This window comes from Falco naumanni, chromosome 5, assembly GCF_017639655.2.
Source record: "Falco naumanni isolate bFalNau1 chromosome 5, bFalNau1.pat, whole genome shotgun sequence".
NCBI classification, from domain to species: Eukaryota; Metazoa; Chordata; class Aves; order Falconiformes; family Falconidae; genus Falco; species Falco naumanni.
Window position 1 is genome coordinate 22,790,550 of NC_054058.1, and position 12,709 is coordinate 22,803,258.

The window sequence follows — 12,709 nt, forward strand, 5'->3', positions numbered from 1 at the left end:
TGTTTCACAAATGGAAAACATACCCCTTCCTCTACTCCAAAGGCATTCGAAACACCCCTTTTCTTGTCAGAACTAGACACAGCTGATTGCTGAAACCTGAAATGGAGCATGAAAATATTTCTCCACAAGGACAAAAGCTCCACTTGGCAAGAAAAATAGCAGACTGCTCTCAAAGGTGATGAGCTTTGGAAAACCTACAGTCTGTATATATGAGTGAGGAAAATCTTGTTCCTGTGATAACCGTGCCTACCAACAGAATTGGACAGGGATGTACATCTGAGATGGGCAAATCTTCCATCAATGAGCTGAATTTGGAGGCTGGCCATGGTGTCCTTCCTATTTAACTTAAGTTGCTTATCCCCTCATTACAAAGCCCATTCCTCTACAGAAACAACAAAGAACGTATGGTCTTTATTGATGTTTTAGTACCTGCTCTTTTCACAGGGCTTGACCTAGAGAAAACCAAGCAAAGTATTTGCCAGTCCCACATTAATCCACCTCCCTACTCTATGATTAGAAGGTTTCTTTTTACAAGTTTGAGAAAAGACACAGAAGACACTGACATGCTTCTGCTTCCACAGCAACCAGTCCTGGCCTGTGCAAGGAAGTTGCAGTTTAATTAAACCAGTTCAAAAACTGATGCTGTTAAATTAATGCTAAGTCTGTGGGAGGACAGATGTTATTTTGCTGAAGAGTACTTTTTGCTGTTTTAACTGAAGTGGTAACAGATTTAAGCTAAATCAATACACAACATACTTCAACTGATACATGTCCAAAAAAGGCATTTGCATCAATATAATGAAACAGCATAAGATTTTCATGTAGACAACCCAGAAGAAAATGCAACCATGTTATACTTCGGGGATACTGTGAGCGTGCCTTGTTTTGCCCTCATCTGCTGTCAACACCTCCTCCACTGCCTCCAGGGGTCTGCTCCCCACTGCCTGACTTATTAACTATCTCTTCCTGTCTTATTTACCCTCAGGTACCCACTTGTTGGCAAGTTACACTTCTCTTTATCATCAAACCACCTCATTTGATGTGGCTTTCAAAACTAGCTTCCTACAGTTCTGCTAAGTTAAAAGGTTCCTCTTCAGTGTAGTTTCAAGCTGATGTTCACAGACTTTCTCCTATTTCCTCTATTTGTAACAGGAATAGTACAGCTTAAAAGCCAGATTGGCTAGGGTGTCCTCAGAAACCAAAACATACCACTTCAGGCTTCCTGTGTGTGTCCAATGCTGTGGAGAAGTCAGAATGTGACTACTCTTTCTGGGAAGTCCATCTCTCTCCAGAAGGTGACACACAGTGACGGAGCAAAAGTATAAAAAAGGCCATAAACCATTTTTAGCAGCTCTGCTTGCTTTGCCTGGCATGATATCCCAGCACCTGTTCAATCAGCTTGAGCCCACTGGTTTACACTATAGAATGGCGAAAGTGCTTGGGAAAAGGTCAGTTCTTATTCTTCTTGCTGTGCTTGATTCCTTCCCGCAGATGCCAGCACAGTCAGACTAAGGCTGAGAAATCCTGAGGAATTTTGTCTCCCCCATTGTGCCTAAGCCACCAGCACGGCTGCATGGTGAGCTGTAATATGGGAACAGAAGGGATCTCTGGTGATGAAGCCCTGGGAAACATACAGTGTTGAAACTGCGATGTCCAGCCATTCTGAGGACATCTGGGCCAACATACAAAATAGGTTAGACAAAGTTTGGTATTAGACTGGCTGAACAAAGAGAGAGCTGACACTGCTAGCAGACATTTTAACAAAAGGCTTCCTCTGATGCTGTTGAATCAACGGCAAATCTGCCAGTGGAAGTGGCCTCTGGCTGTAAACGTGTAGTTAACCACACAACTCTGTCTAAGAAATGCATACTTCTTCCTACAAGCTGTAATCAGCCCACAATCCCCACTGACTGCTGCAGTCAGAAACAAGCTGGAGGTGCCGAACACATTAGAGTGCTACTGGTCATAGTAAATCCAACCATTTCAAATTTTAGACAGTCCTCCTGTTTCCCCTGGGGTATACAACATGTTGTAAGTGACTGGTTAACAGGAGGCAGAAAACAGACTTGATTTGCCCCTCATGCTTAACATGTTTAAAAATGCGTGTTTTGGAACATCTTTTGGTGAGTTCAGGCAGGAAAAGCAGTCGCATACATTTCAGTGCAACAGACAACAGGGAAAAGGAATTTTTTCCCATGCCTTTAATTTAAGGATCAGATAATTCAGAAAGTCGGTATGTTAGTGATAGTTGCTAATTTCCTCTTCAAAACTCAGATTTTATCTTTTGAGTCCCTACCAGAAAATTTTCACACCTATTTATTTATCACAAATGTAAGCCACCTTCATTTTTTTTTCCTCCTTAACCTTTTTAAGCGAAAAGACAGAGGAAGAGAGATTTCCACCTTCTCATTATTACAAAATCTAAGGCATGCAATACCTAATTCAATCTGCTGAGAAATTGAAGAAATTCCAAAGCAGCAGGCACACGAGTTTAACTCTGCCCCCCTGTGGGCAAACATTAAAATACACCCTCCCATCCATTACCCGGATCCCGTTCTATTTTTGAGCAAAAGGATGCACTAGTTTATGACACTATGTCATCCACAACGACTACATAGCTACAGGTCACTTTTGTCTTCTGCGGTCACATATCTCTCTATATTATGAAACTCCCTTTTATGAAGGCACTGGTAACTAAAAAACAAGCCATGGAGATATGCCTGTTGCCTTTACTAATAAAACGAGGAGAAGTAAAAGTGAAAAGAAAAAACAGGCAACTCTGGAATTTTACCAGAGGGATGGCCCTGTTGAGATCGGAGGAAAATGGGGATTTAATTTTACTTCTCACCTTTGGCACGCATGCCCGCTGTGAACTTCCCTGTTCCCCCACCCGGTGCCTCGCGGCCCAGGCTGTGAGGGGCAGGGATCACCCACCCACCCACCCCCCCCCGGTGCCGTGAGGGGCAGGGATCACCCACCCACCCCCGGTGCCGTGAGGGGCAGGGATCACACACACACCCCCGTGCAAGTGACAAGGAACGTTTCTTCCCCTGTACCATCACCCCACGCCTTCTACCGCCATCGCACTCCACCAGCAGGCCGGAAGACAAGGCTCTGTCGAGGACAGACCAGCCCAGGCCACCATCCCTGTCACGGGGACACGCAGCTCCCGCCCAGAGGGCTCAGCCCTGGGGCAGCCGGTGGCTCACAGCCCGCCACTGCACGGCCAGCGGCGAGGGCGCAGCCCCCCGAGCGGGGAGCGGGGCCGCCGCCTCACGCCCTGCCCCGCGGCTAGTGACTCGCCCCGGGGCACCCTCCGGCTCCACCGGTGACAGACCGTGGGCCCAGGCGCCACCGGCTGAACCAGGCTCTCCATCATGTAACCGACGGGGCGAGCCTCTGTTGTGAGGACGCAGCTGCCCTCAGCCCCTCGGTACGGACCAGGCCCGGAGGAAAGGTCGGCGGAGCGCGCCACTGCCCGGCCCACGGGGGCGGACACCGCCGCCATTTCTAACTGACTTCGGCTCGCCCCGGGCCCCCACGGGCCGAGCCTCTGCGGAACGCCCGCCCCAGCAGTGGCTGGGCTGCCCTGGCGGGGTCGGTGCGAGGCCCGCCGGGGCCCACGGCACCGCCAAGCCGTAACGGCCGTGGCGGGCCCCGGCGGGCCCGCGAAACGCCGCTCTCGGAGGAAAGCTAAACCGACCCGAGGCACAGCACTCCGGGACACCCCCCCGCGCGCAGGTGGTTCCCCCCCGCACCTTACCCTAGCAACTGCCCGGGACCCCCATTGGCTGCACCGCCTTGCTGCTGATTGGGTGGTGCCGCCATAGGGCAGGACTTGAGCGGTGATTGGCTACGAAGGAGGCGCAGGCCGAGCGCTACCAACCACCGCGGTGGACGGGGGGCACCACCCCCGGGAGGGGCCGGACCGGCAGCCCCGGGGTGGGACGCGCCGCCGTTGGAGCGTTCGGCGGGCAGCGCGTTACCGAGCGGGGCCATGGCGAGCTACGCGCGGCTGGGTGCCGCGGCCAAGGTGCCCCTCCTGGGGCTGGGCACATGGAAGGTAACGGCGGGCACGGCGAGATCTCCTGCGATGGGGCCCGGGGCTGCCGTGCGCGGCCTCTCGCTCCCGGGGGGGGGCGCGGCGCTGCCGGCGCCACCGAGCCCCCGGCCGGGGCTCCCCGCCCGGCACGGCGGGGCCGCCGCGGCGCCTGGCACCGAGGGTCGCTCGCTGCCCGCTGGCCCCTCGCAGCAGCCCGAGCCCCGCGGCAGCGCAGCGCTCTGCGCGGGTCGCCGGCGGCTGAGGCCCCTCCGCCGGGCTGAGCCCCCCGTGCTGGCAGCTGCTGAGGGCCGCTCCCCGGGGAAGCGGCGGGGGAGGCGGGGGGGCCTCGGCCCGGCCCTGGGGAGCGGCCCGGCGGGGGGGCCTCGGCGCGGCGGAGTGCGGGGCTGAGCGCGGCGGCCGCGGAACGGCTGCGGCTGGGTGTGAGCTCCCGTGCCCGTGCTTAAAATGAGACCCAGGAAAGCTTTACGGTGAAGCTGTTCTTAAAGCCCCTTCATGTGTCTGTTTCCCGTCCTGCTCCCTCGAGAGCAGCATGCGAGAATCCCAGATCAAGGCATGTCACACATACCCTTTTTCCCTTCAGGCCCCCCCAGGTAAGGTGGAAGCCGCAGTGATGGCTGCCATCGATGTTGGGTACCGCCACTTTGACTGCGCCTACGTGTACCAGAATGAGAAGGAAGTTGGGGATGGGATCCAGCAAAAAATCAAGGAAGGTGCTGTGAAACGAGATGACCTCTTCATCGTCAGTAAGGTAAGGGTCTGATGATCCTCCACCCCGGAGGAGGGATGGGGGAATGCTTTGCCTATAGTATTTTCGCAGTAGGAAGCTTAAGTACTGGAGGCAAACTTTATGCTGTAGGATAAAGCAATTCATAACATCATTCAAGTCACTCCTGATAGAAGCTTACTGATTCAACCCATTCTCCACAGAGAGTCAGGAAGGATACACTGCGTCTACACCCTGCTGTGGTCTGGCACTGTGCTGAGGAGACCCAGCATCCTGGTGAGATAGGTGAGAAGAGGCCATCTGCAGAGTAGTTGGTGCAGAAGGGAAGCGGGAAAAGGTAGAGTGGGCTAGGTAGCACCAAGCAAACCTGTGATGCAGAGGTCTGAGACCACGTTGGTGTCATGGACTGATACAGAGGCAGAACCAGTTTGGTAATGGCACCTTACTGACTGCTAAAGCACAGCAGAGGAGATGAGCCTGGCAGCTCCTCAAGCTTGTTCCAGCAGCTAGGCTCACAGTCCTGCCAAAGGAGTGTCTCTGCCGTGTGAAGATGAGGTTCTGGGCACCCTGGGACAGTGTAATCTGCTCAGCACATCCCAAGGAAAGTGTGGTTGCTGGGTTTTCTTTCTCTTGCTTACTAAGGAAAACAGGCTGTTTAGCTGATTCTGAGCTTGCTCCTTACCTTGGTAAAGGTTGGTGCCAACCTTCTTTACACCTTGTTTTATATTTTCATGGCTTTGCCTGCTGAAGTTTTTACAGGAAATGTGCAAATGGTCAAATCTGACAGAAGGCATTCTTGAGCTAAACCATCCTCTTCTACACACATCTGACCTTGCATAGGAGTTTTTACTACTGATCTGTCTGACTGTGTGTCCTGCCACTGCACATACTGAATTAAGTGTCATAGGCCAGTCCCATCACAGAGTAAGCCCCCCCTGAAGAGCGCTAGGATGGCCTTGTTCCACATTGCCTTTCAAAAAAGATGGAGCATTTCTGTCCTGTGCAGGAGATCACCTGAGAACTTAAACCCAGCAGGTCACGGTGTGCCTTGGTTTCTATTCTTTAGCTGTGGTGTACGTTTCATGACAAACCTCTGGTGAAGGGAGCGTGCCAGAAGACTCTTGCTGACCTGAAGGTGGATTACCTGGATCTCTACCTCATGCACTGGCCTTTTGGTTTGAAGGTACATTAGTGGTAATGCCCTTGGCTTTGTTTCCTGTGACTATGGCTTTTAGAAAGTTATAGGGCTTTACAGCCCAGCAATTGCTCTGGCTGAGAAAGACAGCCACCTGTCTGTCCTGCGTACCAGCACTGCTTTGGTGCTTGGCATTATTCCAGCCACATGAGCCAGGCTTTTGATTTCTGCCCTGAGACTGTTGCTTGCATACCCCTTTGATGCTTGCACACCCACTGAAAACTAGGGGCAGGTCCCCCAGCTGCAAGCATAAGGAAGGCTGCTCTCCATTTCTTTTATTAATTAGTATATGCTTATCTGAAAATTACTCCTTGTGGGAAGGAGGGCTGCACTTTGCTTCCTGTCAGAAATTTTCCTCTGTGTGAAATACAGAGCAAGAGAAAATAATTCTTTTTTCCATTTCTCTCTTTAATCACCAAGTACTTCATACAGTACAGACTGAGCTGACCTTGCTTGTTGTTGACCCTGCCTTAGTGTTGTTGCATTGAGACAGGAATTCAAAAGGCGAGACTTCTTGGGGGCCTAAACTCTTTCACAGATCAGTGAAGGAGTTGATGTCTCAGTTTGACTATTTCTAGTCTTAGCCTTTCTATCCTGTTACAGTCTGATCGGTCTCCATCCTACCTGTTGCTTTTGAGTTGCTCATCTTTATTTCATACTCTTATTTTAGCTTTATGTTAACAAAGCCATGAAAATGAAATTGTCTCATGGTAACAGTAGCAAACAGCTGTTTAAATGCAGTTCAGTCGTGGTGTCTTTTGTAACTTATACACAAGCTCTTCTAATTATCCTAGTATTACACTGAGCTTTGTCATGGAAGAACTGTCACTGCATGTAATAGCTCTTTTCAGCAGATCTGGTGTTATGTAGACCAAAGTTACATGTTACTAGTACCTAACTAGGTCTCTCGATGCCCTTCTGCAAAAAGAACAAACCAGTTCATCTTAAGTGGGCACAAAAGAACAACACATGAAGTGAACATGTATGAGACTGGAGGCTATGGTTCTGAGTGGTTTTTTTCCATGTAAGTGTTTGGGTGAGTCGTCATGCAGAGGGGGTCTAGCAGAAAAACATGTCTTTATGGGAATGGTCACTGAAAAAATGCCTTAATTTCAGCACACTTCTCAGGAAGGAATGACTGAATGTACATGAGAATTAAGTGTTCTTGCCTGCACTAGAAGTTTAAGCTGTCGTGGTTGTGAACTCTCACGGTATTAAGCGAATTGTTCAACAGATTTTCAAGCATTTTCTCTCTCATTGGCAGGCAGGAGAGGAGTTGTTTCCCACAGATGACAAAGGCATGTCTATACCCAGCAACACAGATATTCTACAGACATGGGAGGTAAGTTCAGCCATAGCGGAAGAGTCATGTCTTCTGTGGTGTTTAGCTTCAGCAGTCACAGAATGGCTCATGCATGTATGCAAAATTAGTTGGAAAAAAATCACAAAAGTATGTGGTAGCTTTTAAAAATGTGCATGCTTAGTCAAGCTATTGTTCCTATTCACTGTAGATTAGCATCTCAAGTTACTGAGCTGCCCAGTCACTTTCAGTGGAGCTGCAGACCAGACTGAGGTTAGAAAGTTACTTACTTGACCGTAACTATATGATTTTTCTTCACCACAGTTCTCATGCAGTTCTTGAACTGCTCAAACAGATTTTGCAGAAAAAGACATTTAGGTTGTGATCCTGCCATACTCCTAGGGCATAGCTCTCCAGTGCTGTCACAAGAGTTAGAATCATCTTTTCCTTGTGTAACTTGGTGAATTTCACAGTCTCAGCAATGATTTGGGGCTTTGGTGTAATAGAAAACGTGGCACAGTACACACTTTTCCCCTTGAGAATCAAAAACCTGGCAATTCTGAACAGTTACTTTGTGTTTCCTATGAAGAGACACAAGTCACATCAAGAAGAATGTCTTTGGGTCATGTCTTATACACTGGATGCTGACTTTGTGCTTCTTCCTGTTAGGCCATGGAAGAACTGGTGGATGCTGGTCTGGTAAAAGCCATTGGAATCTCCAACTTTAACCGTGAACAGACTGAAAGAATCTTGAACAAGCCAGGACTGAAGCACAAGCCTGCAAATAACCAGGTAGCTGCAAAGTGACTGCAGGTGACTATATTCCAGGGATTATAAAGATCTGATTACAGTTGAATGGAACTGGCCCTGCCCAATCAAAACTCTAATGTACTGTGGAATCGGATAAAGTTCCTGTAGTGCACATTAAAAATATGCTGGGGAAAGCAGTCTGGGTTATTCCTGCCTCAGGCAAAGGCAAACCTATTTGTGGGATTGCTTTTGCTCAAGGACCTGGGCACATTTGGTGGGTAATGCAGGAGTATGGGGAAGTCTGATGTGTACCCCAAGGAGATTTGATTTTTTGGTAGAATAGCCAATACAGTTGAATGAGGAGATGGAACAAGAGAGAACAAAGTAGACACAGTATGTCATGTAAATTCTGCTGTCTGGATATTTCTCGGTACAAAAAGGACCAGAATATTTCCTTGTTGTCTCACCTTGTTGAATGGAGTGTTTTCCTATGAAGCATTCTCTCTGGAGGGGTAAAAAATCCAGACAAAAGCTATCATTCTGATGGTAATCAATGACTTTTATAAAGCCTCTCAGAACAAAACCCAAAAAGCACATAAGGACTCAGTATAAAAGTTGGTGCCTTATAGAATTATAGTCTCGTATTGTCACATAGACCATATGCAGGATAGGATGAAAGCAGCCTGTAATTAGGCGATTAGGATTCAGAAAAAACATCTCTGGAGCATCAGAACACTACAGTAGTTCTACAACTGACAGTCTCTGCTTCTGTGTTGGCAGATCGAGTGTCATCCATACCTTTCCCAGGAGAAACTTATCAACTATTGCCAGTCCAAAGGGATCACTGTGACAGCATACTGTCCACTTGGACGCCCTGACAGGTAATTTTGAAGTAGGTTAGTGTGTGGGTTAGGTTTGAAACGTTCAGACTAATTGAATGAGTAATGGCACAGGTGTGTATGTATTTATTTATTTTTTAAGTACTCATGCAAGGTGGAATCTTTCAGGAGTGATTCTTTGCCATTTCTTCCTTTTTTTTTTCTGTGTAGGTCTAAGCCAGATGCACCTTCCCTTCTGGATGACCCCAAGATCAAAGAGATTGCAGCCAAGCACAACAAAACCCCAGCACAGGTGGGTAGGTTCTGGACAGTGGGTACTCCTTCCTGTAGTGCAGCCAGTAAGGAAACTGTCTGAAGAGAAGGTACAGGCTCTATCACTGTTCCCTGTGATGCTCTTTCGTGGTGTTAACAGGCAGTGCTGATTGCCTGCTCTGTGGCTTACAATATATGCTACTACTATTTCTTTGGCCCTCAGCCAGGAAGAGGTTCTTGACCCATCCTGAGATGTCACTTTCCTGCTTAAGTCCCCTTGCAGAAAATGAAAGCCTTGCATAGACTGCTAAAAGCTCAGGTGGGAAGAAAAGGAATTGACTGTCCCAAAACTGAATGGGAAAGGAGGCCTTCCACTTGGGCCTTCACCACTTCCCTTTTTGCTCTCCAGGAAGCACTACCTGGGCCACAGGGATGGGAATGATTTGAAATGCAGCTCTGCAGAACCGGGTATTGCTTAGGGAAAACAGTTGTTGGAACAGGCTCTGCTTCCTGCAGAGCAGCCATCCTCTCTCTGACTCCGTTGTCTGTTCCTGCAGGTTCTGCTTCGCTTCCAAATCCAGAGAAATGTAATTGCAATTCCCAAGTCTGTCACACCACAGCGCATTGTGGAGAACTTCAAGGTGAGTCGTTAGGAGTGAGCTGGGTGCTGCCCTTCAGGGGTGGCATGGCTTCTCCCTGCAGAGCAATCGGTGATCCTTCCCAGGTCCTCCTCAGGCAAGAGGACTGGGCTTTTTCTCTGTCTGGAAGCTAGGCCTACAGTGAAAACTACAGGTGGAGAAAAGATAGACAGAGCTCTTGGAAACAGTTTATTGATAAGCATATCAGTCACGTTACCTAGTGTCTCCTGTTCTGTGACTTGTGGATGAAGTGGTGGGCAGGGCTTGCTTGGAGCCCAAGTGCAGTAACATTCCTCAAAAGCAGAGTAAGCGATCTTAGAGGAAGAGTCCTGGTGCCAGTAAACCACATTGCTTTTTCCTGATATTGGACATCAAGGTTTCAGAAGTAACATAGCTGGATTTATTGAAATATGGAAGTCTTCCACATGTTTCTTTGGAATTGGAGAGAAATGCATCTTCCACAAATAGAGGTATTCTGCAGCACTGAGGTGCTCACCAAGCATCCTGGAACAGCCGGCACATGTAACTGCAACTGGCAGTCTTTTTTTTGTTTGTTTCTTCCCTTTGCCAACAGAGTCTCAAAACCCAAAGATATGTCTTTTCATTTCCCTGTCTTGTGAAGCTATCATTTCTAACCAGCACCCTTCCTGATGTGAACGTGTTCTTCAATCTTGTGAGTCTTGCTTCTGATTTGATTTGATCAAAGAGGTGATTTCAGCTGTTTCTCTTGCTAGGTGTTTGACTTTGAATTGACTAAAGAGGAGATGGCAACCCTTCTCAGCTTAAACAGAAACTGGAGGATCTGTGAAATGATCACGTAAGTGACAGCTTGTTTCCTTCAGATTCTTATATTTTTCATAATCTTTACTCTGATCTCATAGGTACTGGTGTAGCTGTTTAAATTTGGTATATTTTGAAATCTGAAATAATTTGGGGGCTGAAGCGTCTGTTGTTTAACATCTTAGTGGAGTTACATTTTCACTTTATTGACTAAAAGGATAAGTGTAAGTCATCCTGTGTATTGATTGTGAATCCTTTCTCCAGGAGACTTTTCCTGGAATACCAGAAGGAGGGTTCTAGTTGATAACTTTGGTTATGCCCATATTGGAGAGATGAGCATTAGGCAGTTTTAAACTTAGGGTAATTTTTTTCTGTAAGTTATTATAAACTGATGTCAGCTCTTACACAGGTGGTTGGGGGAGGGAATGACCACCTGAAGTGCAGTATGAAGAACAACTGTTTGCAGATGTGCACCCTGGAAACCTATAGCAAGACAAGAAGTCTTGGCTGAAAGGCCACAGAAACGGCTGTTTTCTCTGTAAGCAGTGTGAACTTTAACTCTTACCTAGAAAGTAACTTGGTCCCACCACTGTTCAGTGCCTGAATAACAGAAAAAGACTTGAACTTGTTGGTCATCTATGCCATTTCTATACTAGTAAGTCTCTTAAATTCTGCAGTTGCACAATTCAGAGCCTCCCTTGAAGGCTCTTCTGTATGCCCAGCATAGTTCTATACAGCATTTATTTCAGTCTGGAGAGTAATCTTTCCTCTTTGATTTCCTTCAGGTGCAAAAATCACAAGGAGTACCCTTTCAATGCAGAATACTGAAGACACTTTTATCATGCCCTCCTGCAGGCCTCTGAGGTCTGATGAGCTTCTATGACTGTCTGAAGTTGTCCACCATGTAGCTTACACACTGTATAGGAATAACTATGCCAGGAAAGGCATAGTATATGTATTCACTGACTCTGGGTTTTTCTTCTTTGGTGGAAGGAAGTAGTGAAATAGATGGGCTTTAATAATTCTCTGCTCATTAAATGAGTGTCTGCACAGCTGAAATAGCAAAGCAGAAGACATGAAGAATGAATTAACAACTGATCTGTCTTGCATCGATTTTCAAGTCATTACCACTTAAGGCTGCAGGTAAGGATAGGTGAGCACAAAAGAGAGATCCATCCTGAAAGAATGAACTGCGTAATCACTGCCTAAGGATAAAAGGCAACAATTAACTTTACTTCTAGAGCACATCCCAAAGCTTTCTGGGAAAGAAGAATAAATGGGAGAAATGTCTAGATGTATAGATGCATACCAACTCATACTAGGCCTTATTTCACTCACGCTCTTTTGTAGGCTGAAACCGGACAGAAATTAATGTTCAATTTTCTTTGTATCCAAAATAAAAATTGCTTAGATTGCTGCTGGTTTGGAAGTTCTACTCTGATGTGAAAATGACAAACCAAGCCACTTGCATCAACAGTGTCATTGAAAAGTCATCCATATTCAGTTTTAAATGATGGCACAGGAGCATCAACGTCTTGTCTTGAAAAGCTGGTATAATAACTTGGTACAACAAGCTTTGGTTGACAGAGCAGTGCTGACCAGAACAGTTGAGTGTGACAAGCTTTAGTATGGACTGTGGGTCAGCACCAGGAGACCAACACCTGAAAGTGCTGGAAAGCTTCACAGTGGTATCACTGTGGACTGGTGTGGTTGGTAGGCTGTGCTGACATCTACTTTAAAAGCCCACAATAGAACAGACTACGGGGAAACATCACTATGCACATACCCAAGATGATAGACACAAGGTGTAATAGTATGTGTTACTGCTGAACAACTGCCCAGAGCCTGACACTAAGACAGGTCAGAGTGTTTCATTTCCCCCAGGTGAGACCACACTGACTCAGTGGAGTAGTAGATGAGGGACACATAATACTACACCTCGTGAATTACTTCCATGTATTGTTCTCCTGTCACTTTCACATCCTCACACAATTCTTGTTTGCAGTGGCTGGTCAGTGATGGTTCATTATATCCAGTTATTCTACTCCTGATCAAGGGAAGGTCTTCATGGTCCTGTAAGATTTGATCTCTCAGGCTTTCTGTCAACTGTCAGAGCAGATTTACAGAGAAGGGATCCAGAAAAAAGTAAAAGGCAAACACTGTGTTAT

At 47.4% G+C, this 12,709-nt stretch overlaps 2 protein-coding genes across 2 annotated transcripts in view; one reads left to right on the top strand and one right to left on the bottom strand.

Annotated features, from left to right (window-relative positions):
- BPGM (bisphosphoglycerate mutase) overlaps positions 1–3,799 on the bottom strand; it is a 28,973-nt gene extending 25,174 nt beyond the window's left edge. The window contains exon 1 of the mRNA XM_040594015.1: positions 3,764–3,799. The gene's annotated coding sequence lies outside the window, so the exon portion shown is untranslated. The remainder of the gene's footprint in view (positions 1–3,763) is intronic.
- A 128-nt stretch (positions 3,800–3,927) lies between these two features.
- LOC121088245 (aldo-keto reductase family 1 member B1-like) lies at positions 3,928–11,955 on the top strand. The gene is made up of 10 exons (XM_040594013.1): positions 3,928–4,063; positions 4,644–4,811; positions 5,854–5,970; positions 7,247–7,324; positions 7,952–8,074; positions 8,813–8,913; positions 9,082–9,163; positions 9,681–9,764; positions 10,496–10,578; positions 11,327–11,955. The coding sequence occupies exons 1-10, from the start codon at positions 3,998–4,000 to the stop codon at positions 11,367–11,369; spliced, it is 945 nt and encodes a 314-aa protein (XP_040449947.1). The 5' UTR covers positions 3,928–3,997; the 3' UTR covers positions 11,370–11,955.
- Positions 11,956–12,709: the final 754 nt, after the last annotated feature.

Coding starts and splice junctions, on each gene's coding strand:
- LOC121088245 (XM_040594013.1), top strand. CDS start 3,998: ATGGCGAGCTACGCGCGGCTGGGTGCCGCGGCCAAGGTGCCCCTCCTG. Junction 4,064..4,643: donor TGGGGCTGGGCACATGGAAG/GTAACGGCGGGC, acceptor TTTTCCCTTCAG/GCCCCCCCAGGTAAGGTGGA. Junction 7,325..7,951: donor ATATTCTACAGACATGGGAG/GTAAGTTCAGCC, acceptor TCTTCCTGTTAG/GCCATGGAAGAACTGGTGGA.